This window comes from Artemia sp. Qi Xiang Cuo, chromosome 9 (assembly GCF_049724085.1).
Source record: "Artemia sp. Qi Xiang Cuo chromosome 9, ASM4972408v1, whole genome shotgun sequence".
NCBI classification, from domain to species: domain Eukaryota; kingdom Metazoa; phylum Arthropoda; class Branchiopoda; order Anostraca; family Artemiidae; genus Artemia; species Artemia sp. Qi Xiang Cuo.
This window is the reverse complement of record NC_142802.1, coordinates 31,259,239-31,281,054: the sequence shown is the minus strand read 5'-3', so window position 1 is coordinate 31,281,054 and position 21,816 is coordinate 31,259,239. Positions and strand designations below refer to the sequence as shown.

Here is a 21,816-nt window from a genome sequence, read left to right as displayed (position 1 = left end):
ACTCTTAAGTAAAACTTAACTAAACTAGAGCTTAGGCGAAAACTCTAAGCCTTAAGTCTTACCTAGAAAATAAAAAATATTAACTAAAACTAAAATTTAATAGAACTCTAACAGAAAACTCTAAGCTAAGACTCTAAGCTAAAATTCTAAACTCTTATCTAAAACTAAACTAGACTATAACTTCAACAAAAACTCTAATTTAAAAAACAAAACTATTAAATAAAACTAAACTAAACTAGAAATCTAACAAAAACACTAAACTAAGACTCTATTATAAAACACTCTAGATTCCCAACTGAAAATAAACTTAAATGTATTTATAAGATATGTCTATATTTTGAAACTCCAAACTCTTAAATGTGCTTAAACTAAAATATACCTCTAACAAAAAATCTTAACTAAGACTCCATGATGAAACTATAAACTATTAACCATTTATAGATTAAAATATAATTCTAAAAAAAACACTAATCTAAAGCTATAAGTTAAAACTCTAAACTATTAACTAAAACTAAACTAGAACTTCAACAAAAACTCTATGCTATGACTCTCAGCTATAAACTCTAAGCTCTTAACTAAAACAAAAAAAACTAGAACTCTAACATAAAACTCTAAGCTAAGACTCAAAGTTAAAATTCTATACTCTTAACTAAAACTAAACTAGAACTCTAACAAGAACTCTGAGATAAGACTCTATGATAAAACTATAAACTCTTAACTAAAACTAAACTAAACTAGAACTCTAACAAAAACTCTCTGCTAAGACTCTAAGCTAAAAATCTAAAATCTTAAATAAAACTAAACTAAACTAAAACCCTAAGCTAAGTCTCTAAGATAAAACTCTAAACTCTTAACTACATGTAAACTAAAATAGAACTCTAAAAAAAAATATAAGCTAAGACTCTATGCTAAAACTCTAAACTCTTAACTATTAATAAATTAAACTTCAACTCTAACAAAAACTCTAAGCTAAAACTCTAAACTATTAACTAAAACTAAAATAAACTAAAACTTGAACAAAAACTCTAAACTCTTAACTAAAATTAAATAAACTAGAACTCTAAAAAACTCTAAGCTAAGACTCTAAGCTAAAATTCTAGACTCTTAACTAAAACTAAACTAAACTGGAGCTTTAACTAAAAAGTCTAAGCTAAGAAATTAATATAAAACTTCAAACTTTTAACTAAAACTAAACTATAACTATAGCTTAAATTCATAGGTACAAAATCAACTTATAGCAAAAATTGAACTAAACTATAACTCTAACAAACAAACTCAAAGATAAAATTCTAAAATCTTAACTAAAACTAAACTAGAACTCAAATTAAAACACTAAGCTAAGACTCTAAGGTAAAACATCAAACTCTTAACTAAAACTAAACTAAAACTCTAACTGAAACTCAAAGGTAAAAAAAACAAACTCTTAACTAAAATTAAACTAAACTAGAACTCTAACGAAAAAACTCTAAGTTAGGACTAAGCTAAAACTCTAAACTCTAAAATAAAATAAAACTAAACTATAACTCTAACAAAAACTATAAGATAAGACTCTAAGATAAAACACTAAACTATTAACTAAAACTAAACTAAACTACAACTTCAACAAAAAGTCTAAGATAAGACTCTAATCTAAAAACTCTAAATTCTTAACTAAAACTAAACTAAACTAGAACTCTAACTGAAACTCAAAGGTAAAACATCAAACTCTTAACTAAAACTAAACTAAACTAGAACTCTAACAAAAAATCTAAGCTAAGACTCTAATCTAAAACTCTAAACTCTTAAATAAAACTAAACTAAAATAGAAATTCAGCAAAAACTCTAAGCTAAAAACTCTAAATTCTTAACTGAAACTAAACTATACTAGAACTCTAACTGAGACTGACAGGTAAAACATCAAACTCTTATCTAAAATTAAACTAAACTAGAACTATAAAAAAAAAATTCTAAGCTAAGACTCTAAGCTAAAACTCAAAACTCTTAACTAAAACTTAGCCAAACTATAACTTTAAGTAAAACTCTAGGGTCTGACTCTAAGATAAAACTCTAAATTCTTAACTGTAACTAAACTAAAATTCCACTGTAACGAAAACTCTAATCTAAGACTCTAAGGTAAAAATATAAAATCTTAACTAAAAATAAACTAAACAATAACTATAACTTAAACACTGAGCTAAGACTCTAAGCTAAAGCTACAAACTCTTAACTAAAACTAAACCAAACTAAAACTCTAACTGAAACTCAAAGGTAAAACATCAAACTCTTAACTAACATTAAACTAAACTAGAGCTTCAACAAAACCTCTAAGTTATGACTCTAAGCTAAAACACTCTATACTTTTAACTAAAACTAAACCCAGGCCTGGGTGGTCCTTTGGGAGCCCGGGGAGAGCCTTTGTGAGTCTGGAGGCCCTTGACGACCGAATGGTCCTTTGGGAGCCCGGTGGACCTTTGGGGATCGGGGGGGGCCTTTGTGGGTCCGGGGCCCTTTGGGAGCCTGGGGGACCTTGGGGGACCGGGGGGGGGCCGTGGGGGGTCCGGGGGGCCAGTGGGGAGCCGGGGGGACATTTGGGGACCGGGTGAAGGCCTTTGGGACCCCGGTGGTCTTTTGGGAGCTCGATGGGCCTTTGGGGGCCCGGAGAGGGCCTTTGGGGGTCTGGGGGGCCTTTGGGGGTCTGGGTGCCCTTTGGGAGCTTGGGAGACCTTTGCGTCCGCGGGATTCCTTCGGGGTGGGGGTAGGGGGATTGGAACCCAGTGTGGTTGGGGTAGAGCACCTCACAATCCTTTTCAAACTAAACTAGTGTATTATAACGACCACAGAGTCTCACCCTCAAATTCTCTTCTAAAATCTCTTCAAAAATCATATTTTAAAATGTCTCTAACTGTTTCGCCGAAATAAGTCCATAACATGGCTAAAACGGTTTCACCAAAATTATCCCTAAACTTAATTTTAGTGAGATCCTCTTGCTTGGCATCTCTGTGCTGGTGCATTTCACATTATTTGGAAACCTGATTCCCGTGGTCAGATCTAAACATTCGCTCAGAGACAGTTCTTCTGGAAGAACTCCAGACATTAATAAACTTCGCGCCGGAGACAATTCAATCAATCATGACATCATCTGTCATGCGTGATCTAAACTTTGCCTCAGAAATAATTCTGGTTAAAATCTATGGACATTAATTAACTTGACGTCATCTGTCAGACATTAATTAACTTTGCCCGGAAACAATCTATTTCCTATTTCTGGATCATAACATTCGCTGAGAGCGTGCCAGAAACAACAACAACAACAAATACTCGGATCATAACATTCGCTGAGAGCGTGCCGAAAACACACCTGGAGAAAGAGACCATTGACCCCATTAACCACGTGGTTCCCCTTGACTGTCGCTGGGAGCTGGCTCAAAACAATAACAACATTGACCATGAAATTTTTCTCTAAAACAAAAACAACTAGTGGAAACACGCGATCTAACTTTTTTCCGATAACTCATAACATCTTACTAGAACAACAACAACATATAATGGAAACACTCGATCTAAATTTTTCCCTGACACTCATAACATTTGACTCGAACAACAACAACAAATAATGGAAACACTCTGTCTAACTGTTTCCCGGAAACTCATAACATTTGCATCAAGCAACAACAACTAATATTTGAAACAGGATATCTAACTTTGTCACGAAAACTCATGTCATTTGCCTAGGACAACAACAACAAATATTGGATAAGCGTGATCTAACTTTTCTCCGGACACTCATAACATCTAGCTCAAACCACAACGGGAAGGAAGTGTCCGGAAACTCATAACATTTGCCTCGAACAACAACAGGAAGGAAGTGTCATTAACTTTGCCTCGAACAACAACATGAAGGAAGTGTCATTAACTTTGCCCGAAAACGATTTGGTTAATGACTCAATAATCCATGAAAGTGACAAATTTTCCTGTTTTTCAAATTCTCACTGACAAAATCCATAAAACATCCAAGAAAACAGACATAAATGTGACAAAGTTCCTGTTTTTTCAAATTCTCACTGACAAAAACCATAAAAACATCCATAAATGTGACAAAGTTCCTGTTTTTCTAATTCTCACTGACAAAATCCATAATACATCCATGAACAATATCAAATAAATCGACCAACACACATAACCATCCATGAAAACAGACATAAATGTGACAAAATTCCTGTTTTTTCATTCTCACTGACAAAAACCATTAACCACGTGGTTCTATGCCCATATATGGTGTACTGACACGAGTAGCACCCCCATCTCTACTGTTTTGATACTTTGATGACAATTTGTTTTTTTTAAGTTTGATTATGAAGTAAGGAATTTTTAAAAACTTGAAACTTTTTGCTAGCAAAAACGAAAAAAAAATAATTAAACAAAACTTTTCGAAAAACAAGTTTTTCAAAGAAAAGTAAAGGCCGTTTTAAACTTAAGCTCAGTAGATATCTTAACGATCAGAAATTACTATTAAAGAATAAATGAAACCCAAAACAAACAGAAATTAAATCAACAATCATAGAAAAAAACATACAACCAGTAATAATATAAATGAATAAATAGAACTTAAGCGAGTAATGCTTAGATTGAATATTAAAATCAAGCTTGAAACGAAAAAAAAATATTTTGCTATTGAAGCATAAATGAAACTTAAAACGAACAAAAATTAAATAAACAATCAATGCAAACAAACATACAATAGATATTAATATAAATGAATAAATAAATCTTAAAACGAGTGAAACTTAAATTGAATATGCAAATCAAGCTTGAAACGAACAAAAATCACTACAAACAAGAATTTGGTTGTCGCCTCCTTCTCTCACTGTAAAAGTCTAAACCTACTGCGTCATTGGCTCTTTACTGAAAACCAATTTTATAACAAATATTTTCTTTTGTACTTTTATATTGAAAATAAATATTAAAGTTATAGTAAAATTTTGAAATGATGAGCTTTCAGAAATTAATATCATTACACATCAAATATTCAGTTTAATTTATTAATTCTTTCTAAAATTGAATTTTTACAGGTATTTGTATCTGCTGAGCTTCAGTTTAAAACGGCCTTTACTTTTCTTTGAAAAACTTATTTTTCGGAAAGATTTTTTTATTAATAACTAAAAGAAAACTCCCAAAACGTTCAAACTCAAAACGACTAGAAATTACTATGAAAGAATAAATGAAACCCAAAACGAACAGAAATTAAATAAACAATCATAGCAAAAACATACAACAAGTAATAATATAAATGAATAAATAGGTCTTAAAGCGAGTAATGCTTTGATTGAACATAAAAATCAAGCTTAAAAAGAAAAAAAATATTTTGCTATTGAAGCATAAATGAAACTTAAAACGAACAGAAATTAAATAAACAATCAATGCAAACAAACATACAATAGATATTAATGTAAATAAATCTTAAAACGAGTGAAACTTAAATTGAATATGCAAATCAAGCTTGAAACGAAGAAATATCACTACAAACAAGTGTCTGGGTATTGCCTCCTTCTCTCACTGTATAAGTCTTAAACTTACTGCGTCATTAGTACTTTACTGAAAACAATTTTATAACAAATATTTTCTTTTGTACTTAATATTGAAAATAAATATTAAAATTATAGTAAAATTTTGAACTGATGAGCCTTCAAAAATTAATATCATTATACATCAAATATTCAGTTTGATTTACTAATTATTTCTAAAGTTGAATTTTTACAGGTATTTGTATCTGCTGAGCTTAAGTTTAAAATGGCCTTTACTTTTCTTTTAAAAATTTATTTTTCGAAAAGTTTTTTTTTTAATTAAAAACTAAAAGAAAAGAACTTTCCCATGTGAAAAAGTGATTTCTCTTGGGATTTTTGACTGCGGTGGTTATAATAGTTCAGTTTTTATTTCGATCTGACAAAATTGTCATGGGGTTTCAGGCTATTTTTTAAAATTCCCAGTAATTTATTTTTGAAACGAACTTTTATCATTAAGATTAATTAAAATTATAGTTGCCATTTCTGAATCAGGATCAAATGGTGAATCTTCCAACCTCAACAATTTTTTTTTCGAAACGCGTTTTTAGATTTTTGATTACTATGGGCTAGGGTTTTTCTGTATTAGGTTGCCTTTCAAGGAGCAACCAAGATAGATTAAAGAAGTTGTTTCTGAATAAATAAATGTCGTTTAATGTCTAGCTTTTTGTAATGATACGAAAGAAGATTTTTTTTTTCTTGGAACACGTATAATGAAAAAGAGGATATCTCTCTTTTAAATGGATGAATAAACAGTTGAGAGTTAAAGGGGTTCTGTTCGCCTTTTATAATGTGGTTTGTTGTCTTCTCTTCGTGATTGTTTATTTTATAGTTTTTCATTTGCTTATACTTGCAGCAGGATCAGACATTTTCCCGCGTCCAAATTCAGATATTTTATGGGAATTTATTTATCTCTAAGCTCTCCAGACTTGTGGGTTATTTTATACAAATCAGTTCAGCTAAAAAAAAGGTATTTTCTATTATTTAGTGATAGCAAGTGCTTTTACTTATCTTTGATCTTTCATTACCTTCTAAGCAGAATAATATCGTCTGTACACATCATGGCTGATAAGAGTTGATCTTTTTCTGCAGCCACATTAGTTGAGTTGTAGCGCTGAACTAGGAAATCAAATTCATTGACGTTTCCCTCTCGCATTGCAGTACAAGTTATAGTAGGCTTCAAATTTGGGGAAATCCTAGAAATAATTTCTTTTTTAATCTGGTTTTAAAGTTTTTTACATAAATTTTTTCTTGAAAGCTACAAATATTATTTTCGTTCAACGTCAACCTAATAGACTTGTGAATATATTAATAAAACAAGGGTACGTTTATTATTTGATTACGGAGACATCATTTTTGAAAATATACCATTATTCATTATATTCCGAATATATTATATATTCTTATCATATATAATTTTGTAATTATAGGCAGCGCCATTGCGCAGCCCGGAAATTTGTTTTTCGGACAATTCTGTCTGGAAAATTCTCGTCATTTCCAATTTAAAAAATTCTATTTATTTTATTTCTGATTATTTTCAAACGTTCATCAAAGACGTTCGTCGTTTTTCTGTTCGTTATTGCCAAATCCAAAAATAACTAAAAAAAAGTTTTTAGAAGAATGGAATTAATTTAGTGAATTTTCCACACATCATGCCTAAGATAAGTAATACAAAGAATTTTTAAAGTCAAAGGGTTTGGCAATTGGGTAATACAACAGTCCAGTCTCAAGTTACTGAGAAAATTCAGGTCTGAGAATGTTTCCCTCAAAATGTTTCTCATTTCTCGTCATTCAAGCTCCTTCCTTATAATTTAAAATTATAGACAGAAAAATAAATAAAATAAAATTGAAACGAAATTCAAATGAATTAAAAATAGCAACGTCGAAATCAGCCTATAATACAACATTAACCGACCAAATCGACTCTAGGGGGATAAAACCTCTATCCTTTTTCATATCTTTCCTTCAAGCATCACATTGATCTCATTAAAAAGAAAGTCTCCAGAAGCCTAGGAATTCTTAAAAGACTTCAACAAATTTTTCCAGGGTCAATCTTTAGATTCCTATTCTACAGCCTAGTTCAGCCTTATGTTTCATACTGTTCTATTATTCAGATATCAAGTTTTCCCTCGTCACTGAGGCCACTTTCAAAACTATATAATAAAACAAGGATTCTTATACAGGATACTAACTGTTCCTTACTTAAACCCTTCCTTGTACAATACTTTGGATTTTGTTAAACACTTACATATTTTATGTTCTTTTTTAATAAATTCGATTCAATTAGGAATCTTCCTTGAACGATTGTATTTTCACGCCACTTCTGATCCCTGCGCTCAAGGGTTAGAGTGGAGGAGAAAGCCTTCGAGTATCATCAAACGATACTCTTGTTTATAATCAGATCTTTTTTGTAGATGGCGCCTCACTAGCATTGAGATTACTTCCTATACCACCCCTATAGCAAAGGCAAGAATATTAAATTACAGGCATTTGAAAAAAGCAAAAAACACTATTAACTCAATAAATGTCAGAATGAACTAACTTCAAAAAATAAAAAAAGACACAATACACGCTGCTGGGGGTTTGTTCTCTTCGAGGATCATGACCATTGGCCGCCACTAATCCAAGGTCTTTAATTCCGTATTTCTTTAATTACGTATCATATTTTCAGATATAGTTAAGAATCAGTAGATTTTGATTTAAGGTCATCCTTGTCTAGCTAAATGGCTTTTCATCCATCTGATTTGACTGGAAGAGTCACTATCTAGTCGGAATTTACAGCCGCTAGATAATTAGCGAATTCTTCTAAGACTTGTCGTAAATGTTAGCCAAAAACCAAAAATAATAAAGGGAGCTAAAAGAAGGGACAAAAAAAATATTTAATGAGAATGGTGTTAAAGTTATGAAAAGTACATTTATCTGAATAGGGCCAGGGGCCTAACAAACCTCCTCTGAAGAATTTGAAGTTAATCAGTAATATTCCACGTACAATATTATACACAACTAATCAAGATGTTGTTTACGTTTCTTGAAAGACAGCTTCTGAAGATGAACTCGACCTTGTGTTTGACGAGAGATTTCATGGGTATTGAGATTTTGATTTTAATTGATTTTGGTAGACTCCAGGATGAGATTTTGAGAGAAATTTTCCAGGAACAGTTGAATACTAAAGTGGAGAGTTTAAAATTGGTTTAATAGAGAGGAGAAGGAGCTTGTACAAGAATTATCAGAGTGATAGATCATATGAAAACAAAAGGAATGTAATAAAAGTGGAGAAAGCATTAAAATAGGTACTAAGGAGGTGTGAAATGGAGGTCATGGATAAAGTTGCTGAGGATCTGCCATTGCGTCTAGACGGCACAAATGGCACAATAGAAAAATACTGTGCGGGCATTTTAATAAATTGAGAGGGAGTAGCCAATCCGGACTTGTCCCAGTTAAAGATAGAAACCGGTCCACAATTAGTGATAAGGAAAGAGTTAAAGAGAGATGAACAGAACATTTTCTGAATGTGCTAAACCAAGATAGAGCTGCAGGAAAAGATCGATGAAAATGAAAAAGTTTGTGATGCCTTGGATGTGAAGGAAGATTTGCTTTGTGAGGAAGAATTAGTGACAGTAATAAAATGATTAAAAAATAATAAGGTTTCAAGTGCTGATAGTGTGCTAAATGTGTTTCTTAAATATGGTGGCTCTGAGGTTAGAAATACGTTAATGAAGATTATGAATATGATTCTTGAAAAGGTGGAAGTACCCAACGAAATTAGGAAAACCTTAATTGAACCACTGTATAAGAAAGGTGATAAGCGTGAGTGTAGTAATTATCGAGGTATTAGTCTGGTCTCTGTAGGTCGCAAATTACTTAGTAATATTATACTTTTTAGACTGAGAGATGCTGTATACAAAGGTATGGGAGAAAAACAGTGTGGTTTTAGGAAAGGCAGAGGATGTGTCCACCAAATTTTCACTCTTAGGTTAATAATTGAGAAGTGCCTGAGTTGTCAAACACCTTTGGTTTCCAGTTTTATAGATTATACCAGACAAATACATTAAAATGATTAGTGCTATGTACGAGAATGACACTGCTTTGGTTAAGGTAGGAAATGAGGTTAGCAGCTGGTTTCGTATTAAATCAGGAGTTAAGCAGGGTTGTGTTCTATCCACCTTTATATGGATTATTTTGATGGACTTCGTCTTAAGGAGTACAGGAAAAGCAATGGGAGACCACGGAATCAAATGGGGGAGGAAAAACTCTCCTGGACTTAGATTATGCTGATGATTTGAGCATCCTAGACGGAAGCAGAATGAATGAACTTTTAGAGGCTTTGCAAGTTCAAGGTGCAAGAATAAGTTTGAAAATCAATGTTAAGAAGACTAACTCACTAAGCCAAGGAGTAAGTGAATATGAAAAGGTGACGTTGGGTAAAGAAAAGATTGATCAGGAGCAGCTTCACATACCTTGGTAGTATTATTAGTAAAGATGGTGGGAGCAGTAAAGATGTTAAAAGTAGAATAGCCAAGGCTCAGGGTGTTTTTTACAGCTAAAAAAAAAAATTGGAAAAATGGGAAGATAAGTCCACAAACTAAGATTAGAATATTGGAAGCTACAGTGATGACAGGGGTCAAATATGGCTCTGAAGCATGGGCGCTCCAGAAAGCAGATGAAGATTTTCTAGATGTTTTCCACTGAAATCACCAACGGATTGTTCTGGGTACCCGACTGACTGACCGAATTTCTAACAGCAGGTTGTACGAAAAGTTTGGTTCAATCCTGCTTTCTAGGGCTATAATGAGAGAAAAATTGAGATGCCTCGGATACACTTGGTAGATGAAGGGTGGACGGAATCCCAAAGATTCTGCTTTTTGCCAAACTGTATAGGGCTAAACGGAAAGCAGGTCGTCCTCGTCTGGGTTGGGAGGACGTCATAAAGAAAGATTTAAAGGAAATGGGAACTTCCTGGGAGGGTGTAAAAAGGGAGGCTTTGAATTTATTGGGATGGAGGGGGAGCGTGCGTAGCTGTTGTTGACTACAGGTTGTTTGGTGCTTTGGTGAGTTGTTGTTAGTAGTAGTAGTAAATCTTAACGATAATCTGAGAAAAATTATTATTAGCTCTATACTAGATGCGCACTGTGGCTTCCTAAAGCGTCTAGTGGCGAGAAATGCAATATATATATATACACACACACACACACACACATATATATATATATATATATATATATATATATATATATATATATATATATATATATATATATATATATATATATATATATATATATATATATATATATATATATATATATAACTTGTGCATAAACAGAATTTGAGAGAATATATATGAATATATATATATATGAATATATATATATATATATATATATATATATATATATATATATATATATATATAACTTGTGCATAAACAGAATTTGAGAGAAACAGTGATTTTTTTACGTAAGTCATTGATCTAATTCTATACATCTCCATCAAGATTTGCTTCGTGCTAGTCAGTCGAAAAAGTACAAACAACTGAATCCTAAAAATAATCAGGGCCTTAATTTTAAAACATTACTTAGACTTACAATTCTGCGTTATCGGGCTCAGCACTCCAGTTAATAAAATTTTCCTTTGCTTTTTCTACGCATGGAGTGAAACCAGTTCCACATGCAATTCTAACAGCAATCGTTCTTAAAAACAAATCCAAATGTTTATCCGTAGCAGTTTCATTGAAGGTATACAATTCATACAAATGTAAAGTCAAGTTTTGAATATGGTTCTGAAACAGAAAAGCACTTTTTATAAAATGGAAGTAAGAAAAACAAAATATATATTGGGGGTTTAAAACAAACATTTTCTTAACACCCGTCGAGACTTTAACTCACCATCCACTGGTACTTATCTGTGTGTTTTATAATTACTTGGCAATATTTTTGGTTTAAATCCTTATTTACTATCATAGGCAGCGCGCTAGCGCTGCCTAAGTAAAGAACGATGTGGGCACAATGTGTTTTTAGTTTTTTTTTTCTCTATCCTGGCACTTCGTATCGAAGGAGTTGTCGTAGAAACTTCGAACAGAGCTCATTCGATTGGAAATTCAAAGGGCTAGTACCCTTTTTAATATTTGAAAGTGATTGGAGGGCAACTAGCCCCCCCTCTCCTATGCCCATCATTCCCCCAAACACATCCAATCAAAATTTTGAGATAGCCATTTTGTTCAACGTAGTCTTAAATTCTGGAAATTAGGTCTTTGAGGATGACAATCCCCTCACTATCCTCAGGATGAGAGTTGTAAGTTATACCCTGTGGGCGTTTGAAGTTTGTACATAACATGTAGTCGTAGAAACTTCAAAAAGGGCTCATACGGTTACAAATTTAAATGGCTTGTATCCTTTTTAGTAGTCGAAAGTAATTGGAAGGCAACTAACCCCCCTTCCACGTCCACCATTTCCCCAAACACATCCAATCAAAATTTTGAGATAGTCATTTTGTTCCACGCAGTTAAAGTTTGGGAAATCATACCTTTGAGCAGGACACTCCCCCCCCCCCACAGTCTTCAGAGCAAGGGTTATAAGTTATGCCCTGGGGGCATATAAGTTTTTATTGAAATCTTTGTCGTAGAAACTTGAAAAAGGGCTCATTTTCAGGTTCAGGTTCATAAATTTTTATTAAAAAAAAAAAAACTCATTGTGAAAAAATGTCGCACTAAACCAACGAGATGCTTTAAAAAGCGACCGGTTGGATATCATGCATGCCAAGTCATCAAACCAATTAAAATGAAAAAAGGGGAAAACAATAATAATAACTGAAAATAATGATAAATATATAATGGCACAAAATATATAAAAAAAAAATATCTAAAAAAAAAAAAAGAAAAAAAAAAGAAAAGAAAAAAAAAGCCTTCTCTCGAACCTTTAACACTACCAAATTTCTGAAAAGAAATGATATGTAATAAGGGTTTTAAGTTGCGGCACACTTTCAGCTTGACGAACTGAATCTGGGAACGAATTCCAAACTGACGGGCCCATGTGTCTGGTCACTTGACTCGCTCTCGTTGTGTTCCGTGGCTCAGATGCAAGACTATCCGCACTCCTAGTCGAATCATCGGGATAAAACGAATTAGGCTTAAAAATATTCATAAAAAAATCCGGTGCAAAACCATTCAGACACCGAAATACAAAAACTCCAATTTGATAATCCCTTATTTCACCAACCTTTAAAATTTTAAACTTTCTAAAAAGTGATTTAGTGCTATCAATACCACGATCATACCTTCCAATCAACCTTATAGCCTTATTCTGCGGAACTTGAACTCTTCTAAAATTGCAACTAAAATTACTCGCCCAAATCAAACAACCATAATTTATATAAGGCGCTATTATGGAAAAATACAATAAAAGCAGAATTTTCAATGGTAAAAAATTTTGAAAACGGTTCAGAATTCCAAGGCCTTGCGCCAGCTTGCATGCTATGATGTCGCATTGTTTTCTACAACTCAAGTTTCGATCGAAGGTAAATCGCAAATATCGGATCTCTTCGAACTGTGAGAGCAGTACGTCATTGTAAGTTATCACACCAGGGATAGTGGGAGCAGAACTAGTCTTCGTACACATCATGAAGTTAATTTTTGATGTTTTGGGTCTAAGTAGGTTAGCACAAACAAATTTATGTAGGCCATCAAGCGCCTTATTAGCCTTGAACAAGAACTCTTGCAGTGACTTTGCTACAATCACTAAAGCCATGTCGTCAGCAAAAGAAGTAACTGAAGCTCCGGGAATGTAGAATCTCATTGTGTCTACAAATATCAGGTACAGGAGAGGACCAAGAACTGAGCCCTGTGGAACACCACACTTTATGGGAAACGGCTGAGAAGATTTGTTACTCAGAGTCACTCGTAGCTTCCTTTCACTTAAATACGATTCAAACAAATTAAAAACACCACCATTTATGCCTAAATACCACAGCCTTTCAAATAAAATATTAAAAACAACAGTGTCTAACGCATTTATAAAATCAATAAACACGCCCATGCACTGCTCGCCATTCTCAAGTGCTGAATTAATATTTTCCAGAAGATGCTGGACTGCCTGCGTCGTTGAATGTCCTTTCCAGAAGCCAAATTGACCATCGTGTAAAACACCAATTTTCATCAGATACTCGTAAAGCCGGTGATAAACAATCTTTTCATAAACTTTTGAATAAATCGGGAGAATTGATATTGGTCTCCAGTTAGATATATCAGTTTTGACTCTACCTTTGTGCAACGGTACAACTTTAGCTATTTTAAGCGCGCTCGGAAACATCCCCTTTTCCATAGAAATATTGATAAGGTATACGAGGACAGGAAGCAAATAAACCAGAACCGACTTGAGCGTTCTAAGGTTCATTCCATCAAGTCCTGCACTGTTTGACTTAATCGTGCTAACAATTTTGCGTACCTCCTCTTCAGTACAAGGCTGGAAATGCATTTCGAAACCTCTTCCTCGCTCATCAACAAAACTGCTTGATTCGAAAACATGGGAGCTCCTTGCTTCTTCTTGAATCTTGCAGCCAATTTCAGAGAAATATTGTCCAAATGCGTTGCAGATTTCCTCAGTTTCTTCTAAGGTCCTATTATTTAGCACAATTTTTGGCTCCGATGGCTTCATAGGGCCTTTTAGAAGATCATTCACAACTTGCCATGTTGCTTTGGGGTTACCTTTACTTTCTTCAAATACATTTGTAAAATATACCTTCTTTTTTTTCCTTCTTAGGGCATTTGCCCTATTGCTTAGCTCTTTATACATCACATGTAGCTCATTATTCTGCGGATCATTCAGATGCTCCTCACCCGCCTGATTTCTCATATTAAACAGATTGCTCATCATCACACCATGGTTTTCTCGGTTTATTCTTTCTGGGGTTTGTTTCTTTAAGCGGACACGTGCTATCATAAACATTCAACACTATTTGGCTAAAATTTTCAAATGCTTCCGACGGATGATCTTCATTCAGTACTGTGTCCCAGTTAATAACACTAATTTTTTCTTCAAAATTTTTCACATTAACAGGCTTCAGTTCAGGTATTGGTATTTTATTCTTTCTGCTATTTTTCTTCACTTCAGAATTCAAATGCAATACAACCGGAAGATGGTCGGAGGCTGGGCTTATAACAACAGAGCAGCACGCTTTACTTAGCATTGCTGAAGACAAAAGAACCTTATTGATGAGAGTGTCTGAAAGATCCATTATTATAGTTGGAATGGTCAAGGTCGGTTATAAATCATTTGTCATCATTAGGTTCAAAAAATCCAAATTTGGTCCACGCATATTTAAAACGTCAAAATTATAGTCTCCCATATAAATAAACTCTTGACTAGATCTATTTACCTTTGCAGCAAGACATTCGAATCCTTCAGCAAACTCTTCAAATGATGCACTTGGTGGCTTATATACAACAGTAAAAATACAAGCTCGATTTTCAAACTGAATTTCTATACTAAGGGTTTCTATCTTACCCTCCTTCCAAATGTCCAAATCTTTTCTAATTTTCCAACTCAAATCCTGTCGGACAATGAAAGCCAGGCCTCCACGTTCCATTTACGATTGACTTCGAGCAATCTGTTTATAACCTGGAAAGTTAAAGGACAAAAAAGCGTATCATGACCCAAAAATGTTTCACATAATGCCATTATATGTAAATTATTAGATCGGGATATAAAATAAAAAATCTCATGATACGAAGACGTTAAATGACAATTCCACGCACATGCTTGAAATCCAGACCGACCCAACTCTTTCGAAGTTGATAACAACAAATGACTAAAAACTAATTTGCGACCCATCATTCCCAATCTCCGTCATCAAATTATCATCAACATTAAACGGATTATTTTGCAATTCACTCAATCTTCCAGGTAAACTACTACTCATATCAACTTACGCAAAAAAGAATCCTATAATTTATCCCTTTTCAGCTCTCAAACGGGACGACATTTATACTCATAAGAAACAAAAAAATAAACAACAAAATAAAATTATAAATAAAGAGTAATATAGAGCATCTTAACGAGATAAACACTACCAAACTACTCATAAACAACAAACTAAACGCAATCTGAAAGCGAGTTAATTCGACGAGCAGCTTGCTCACCCGGAAGCATTGCGAGAACCTGACCACGATCTGACCATACATTTTTCACGACAAACTTGTCTCTCGCGGCACTCAGGATATCGCGACGGCGCTTGGTTAGAGACTCAGACAAAAAAATTTTCGAACCAGCCAATTTTGATTTACTTGCAAACACTTTACGGACCGTCTCACAGGTGGAAAATCTCACTAGCACTGGTGCAACTTTATCGTTTGCCGACCCTGGATTATTCAATTTCGACCTGTAAACTATAGCAAAATCACAATCAGAGATACTGGAAAGCCCCAGCTTTTGCGAGGCTATATTCAGAATGGTCGACTTCAAGTCAACACCCGGCTGCTGCTTAATACCATGAAAAACTAGAGTTCCAAGCTGTTTTTCTTGCTCATAATCATCAATTTTCACTTCTAATTTTGCAATTCGTTTCTCTAAATTTTCAATCAGTCCTTTTATATTATTTACTGATACCAACAATTGCTCTAGCTTCGGATTAAACTCAAGCGACACTGACGAGTATATTTCACTCACGATAGTCTCAACAGAAGTTTTCAGAGTTCGGTCGTTTCCTCATTTATCTTGAACTGGCTTAGTAATCGCGCTCATCATTGATTCTTTTGTCTGAGCGATTTCTTCCTCAGTTGCGACTATTTTAACTAGCAAATACGCGGTAGATGGTTCAGAAGAAACTGCTCTCAGCGATGAGAAAGTTTTGGAAGCCGTCTTATAAATGTCCGGGTTTTGGTTAACCTCTTTAAACGCACTTCCAACATTTTTATTAGTTTTGTAGATGCTTCGCGGTAATTGTCCTCAAACGAGATAAGACTATTCTCCGTTAGGCGCGACTCTGTTTGATCTACATACGCAAAAACTAAGTAGTTGAAGATTCCTTTTTTATCCTTTGAAACTTGGATAATTCTTAGGGGCCGCAGCAGGAATCTTTTGAAATTCGCTAACGCAAGCTGGAACTGTTGGAATTTTGACATTTCTTCGCTACTACGAGAAAAACCAAAAAAGAGAAAAAAAATCAACTTATCTTTCAGTGGGCAGGCCCACGGCAGCAGTGGCAATCAGCAATTGACGGCTGGCCCGGTGGTCCGCGGAACCTGCTTTGTTATTCACCACCGTACTCTGGCATCCTTAATCAGCTAATCCAAAGTAATTCGAACGCCACAAAAAAATAGGACGATCTGTTGATTGCTACCGTAATATAAGTCCTTTTTCTTTTCACAAAACGTGAATTAATTCACTTATTGCGAAACTGTCCACTGTAATTTATTCTAAATTTAATCCGGCTTAAAAACAAAACAGATATTTACAGGTCAGATGTCAAACGAGAACTTCGATTGGAAATTCAAAGGTCTAGTGCCCTTTTTAATTGTCGAAAGTGATTTGAGGGCAAATAGCCCCCCTCTCTCGCCCACCCCTTTTCGCCAAACACATCCAATCAAAATTTTTAGATAGCCATTTTATTCAGTGTTTTGGATTTCCAGATAGAAATTATGTTTTTGAGGAGGATACTCCCCCACAGCCGTCAGAGCAAGGGTTGTAAGTTATGCCCTGGGGGCATATAAGGCTTTTACTGAATGCGTCGTCGTAGAAACTTCAAAAATGACTCATTCGATTGGAAATTGAAATGGCTAGTTGGGCTCAAACCCCCTATGCCTTCCCAAGGCCAGAACATAATTTGCACTTTACTGAAAAAAATACAAATGAATGTGCATTGTCAGTTTAATATACATTTTCTGATATTTAGTAATCAAAATCTTAATATTATTTGATTTATTAAGTTATAAAAGTAAAAACATTTATATTTTTTTCAGTAAAGTGCAAATTATGTTCTGGCCTTGGGAACGCGTAGGGGTTTTGAGCCCAACTTATGTTAATTTCTGCTCGTTTTGAGTTTGACTCGGCTATTTATTGTAATTTCTGTTTTTTTTCGGTTTCATTTATTCATCAATGCTGATTTGTGGTAGTTTCACGCTTGGTAGATTATTTGATTTTATTTTTGCTTATTTTTTGTTTAATGGAGTTCTTTACTTTTCTTTTACAAACTTATTGTGTGGAAAAATTTTTTTAATTAATAATCAGAAGTAGTCACCCTTTCTTTAGCCTTTCCATGCTATTGCTGCCTTATTTCAAATATTTTTTTTTAATGTAATTTCCTGTTGGATGACAATCAGATATATTTTTCTAGCCTATACATTGTTTTACTAGTTTGTTTGTAATCCATTATTTTAAATGTGTTCATTATTATTGCCCATCAGATCAGAAATCAGAATCCAAACAATTATGCATTGAAAAACTGTTATGTGTGTTCTAGCCTTTTAATTTTATTGCTAGTTTATTTTAAGTCTCTTCATATATTTTGGTGTTGATGTAAATGTGAGTACTTGTAAAATGAAAATAAAAACGAGTTGAAAATTAAACAAAGAGACCTACTAAGGAGCATGTCAAACTCTTAAGAAATGGATCTCAAGTATGTCTCTGAGAAATAACTATATTGCCATCTAGCATTACCCAAAAAGAATCATGAAGCTAAATACCGTACCGTTATACGTAAACGTGTTTAGTCAACTTTTTTGCGAAATAAAATGATGAGTGCTATCTAGAATCATTTTTTTTCTGCATCGGTTGGTCTATTTGATAAGTTTATCAGTCCCTTTCTTTCGAAGCTAGAGATTTTGCATTTGCGTACCTAGTCCCGTTTTAACCATTTGTAATTAAGCATGAACGTGTTCAGTCCACTTAAACTTACTTCCCCGGTCTGAGCCAATTATGCATTTTGGTGATTTAAACTATCTCGGACTGAGTATATCTAGTTTTATCAGAATCATCAGTGTTGCTGTGAAGAAAAAGATGTCAAATACTATTCCAGACATTTTGTTTATGCAAACACACAGGTTGCTGCTTCAGCTTGTTTTGTGAGTTAGGTATCAAGCTGATTGTAAGTTTTTCAGCGAGCTGTCTGCCTATAGAAAGGAAATAGAGTTTGGAGAAGAGCTGCCCTACAAGATAGTGGTGGTGACCTGGGTTTGATCTGGTTGTTATAGCCTAAAGATATGCACGTTACCTAAACAGAACCTAAGAGTGGAGAGAACCCCGGAAAAAGTCCAATAATTTTTAAATATTATTTGCCAGATGACCAAGGTTTGCAAGAAGGTTTGCAAGACAAAAGGTTTGCAAGAAGTGTTTTATGACAACTTTTTGCTTGACAAGAGGAGCTTGGAACTGTAAAAGGTCAAATAAACGCATTATATCTTCTACTCCTCCAGGAGCAGCAATTAATGAAACGTCCTCAGGGAAAGTGGAAGAAATAAAACAACATATATGGAGTGGTCCAGCTTACGAATCCCATTATTCAAGACAGAGCACTTAGAGAAAGTATCTCCCTTCCAGTTTAAAAATCAATAACATGTGTGATCCATTTATTGAAGCCCAGATAACTGCTGCAAAGGAATTTGAAAACCATGCTGTCTGTAAGAGAATTTTTTATGATCATTTCAACCTTGGTTTTACTGAACCAGCAAAGGATTTGTGTGCCGTCTGCCACCAATGACGAGGCTAAAGGAGCAGTCAGAACAGAAAAAGCCAGCCATGAATATGCTTTCACTAATGCTTACTATTAAAAGAAAGCAGATATAACATCAGCAAAAATTAGTGAAGGGAAACAAGAGGTCTGGTGCTTTGACCTGCCGCAATGCAACAACACCAAATCTTAAAACGAAACTTATTTTTTATAAATGGCAACCTGAACCAACAATCTCACAGTTTATGTTGTCTCCCACAATGAAACATGGTCCATTACCAACCTCTAGCATGAAGCAATGGGGGACAAAATGGCAAATTAGGTGGCATCATGCTTGTTCCTCAGCCTATATAATCTTGCCGGGTCTTTAGAAACTCTGACACCTTATTCTAACACCTGTGGCTCACAAAACAGAAATATGTTTGTGTCGATAATATTTTGTTACTACACATCTTACTTAGCTGATAACACTCTGTCACATTTTAATTAGGAATTCCTAGAGGCAGGTAATAACCACTCAGAATGTGATACTGGCAATGATCGAATCAAAAAGGCAAAGAAAACATCTGATGTTCCTGTTAGAATTCCATGAGATTGGGCCAACGTTGTGAGGTGTGCAAGAAGTAATATACCAATGGTTGCATATGAAATGAAGAAAGAAGAATTACTTGACTGGGGGGAATTTTTTAAACAGGTTTGCACCAAACAAAGTGTTGATACATAAAAGCATAGTTTGTTTTACCACGTTTTGTAGTAAAAAAAAATTCAAAAATTTAAACGTGATGTGTATTTTACTTAAGTAAAGAACAGTGAATTTGTTATCCACGGCATTCATAAAATTATGCTTGTATGATAAATAGTTAAATATCAACAGGCAGTTTGCTGAAAATGTGCACCACGTTAAAATTTTCACTAATTATTTTACAAATTTGAGTAAAAGAGTTCACAACATTCGAAGTATTCGAAAAAGTTTGAAATATGTATATCAAAAGTATTTTTTGAACGGAAAAATTTACTTTCCTATTTTTAGTCTATTTGTAAAACGCGGTTTTTAGGTTTTTTTTTTTTTTTTATTTCATAGCTAGACATAGGTTTGGTTCGGTATGAGAGACATTTTGGAATTCAGAAGTTCAATACAAACATATAAGACAAAGAGCCGTTTAGAGTAGTAAGCTTGCGGAAAAGAGGAAAGATAACAACAAAAGTGCTGAGACCCAAATATGCAAACGGGAAATCAATCTGTAAATCAAAATACGACGATATTATGTCGCTTTTGTCATTACTTGGGGAACCGTATCATTCGTTTTATAAGAACCTCATACACAACACTTCATCAGTAGACTTCCTGACTGAGAAATTAGAATCTCTTAAAGAGCTGTGAGCCTGATACCTCTTGTTCCATTGCTTGTTATTATACTATATACTCGATACTGATTTCTGGCTCCTGCTATTTGTATTTTGGTTTATCATAAAAAATAAAAACTAGCGGACCAAAATCGTTTGTGCGATCTATTTTTCCTATTTCTGGTAAGATTATATTTTGCTTAAAGGTGTTCACTCCATTTCTTATAAAACTGCAAGCAATAGACTAATTACAATATATTTCCAAGTATAAACAGGTAAAGTTTTCCTAGATAATTGTTTTGAAAAACCTTTCAAGTATATTTCGATTTGCTGGAATTTTTTAAAGTTTATTTTCTCTCCTGTAAAATTTGAAAAAGTGGACTGAGAACGTTTATGCATAACGGTACGGAATATAAAACCTATATAATAATCTTGATTGTATTTCTTACCCCTCTTTTTAGTCTTGTTTTACAACGGGTTCAAGGCAAATTAACTACGTTCCCCCAGATAGAGCAATTTTTGGGGCCTACACTTTGCGTATATGTTTTTCAACTAGCGTATTCTGCAAACTAGCATAGTTCTTGCAGCACAAAAAAAAATTCCAAGAAGGCATACATTTAGAAGTGCTCCAGCTTCAGTTCCTGATAATAAGTTTCGAAGTCTATCAAAGTTGTTATCTGCTGTTTCCCAAGGAAGCCAATCAAATTCATTCTTCAAATAGCTTGTTAGATCCATTGCTCGTTTGTAAGTCTGATTTAAGTAATCTGCACTAGCCAAGTTCAAAGCATCGTCAATAATTTGGGCTCTGTTCATCACATCAATTTGCGTGTGATTGGTCTGTAGTTGATCCTGAATAAGGTCCCAGTTTATTTCATCGTAATCCACACGGTAGTATCCTGAAATAACATTGAAAGTTAGGAGTTCGTCAACTAATATAAATTAAGTTTCCTATTACTAGTATAGATTTGCATGGAGTGAGGGGAAATCTTTTGGCGTGTATCTTCTCAAAATTGTATGTTCTTTAGGATTTTCCTCATTATCTCGTACAATTTTCATTTATGAGTAATTTCCCTGTTTATTGTTTTAATTTCTCCCTCCCAAACGATTCTCTCACGAATTTACTCATTTTTTACGTGCCTACGCTATATATAAATCATTACTAGTAATTGGTAATTAAGGAAGAGCCGCGGCTCCTTACAAGATACGTAACAAAGATTAAACAATCAGAGGTATGGATAGTAAAGTTTTTAATTATTGACAAAATTCTTCCTGCGGTAGT

The 21,816-nt window shown here is 34.1% G+C and overlaps 1 protein-coding gene across 2 annotated transcripts in view; it reads right to left on the bottom strand.

The window, feature by feature from the left end:
• Positions 1 to 21,816, bottom strand: part of LOC148948564 (aminopeptidase N-like) — a 142,352-nt gene that overhangs the window by 26,087 nt on the left and 94,449 nt on the right. For both annotated transcript variants that reach the window (XM_089094464.1, XM_089094463.1), the window contains exons 13-15: positions 21,153 to 21,433; positions 11,123 to 11,316; positions 6,566 to 6,733 (exon numbers count right to left, since the gene is read on the bottom strand). In XM_089094464.1, coding sequence (XP_088950590.1) covers positions 6,566 to 6,733; positions 11,123 to 11,316; positions 21,153 to 21,433 — 643 coding nt within the window. The remainder of the gene's footprint in view (positions 1 to 6,565; positions 6,734 to 11,122; positions 11,317 to 21,152; positions 21,434 to 21,816) is intronic.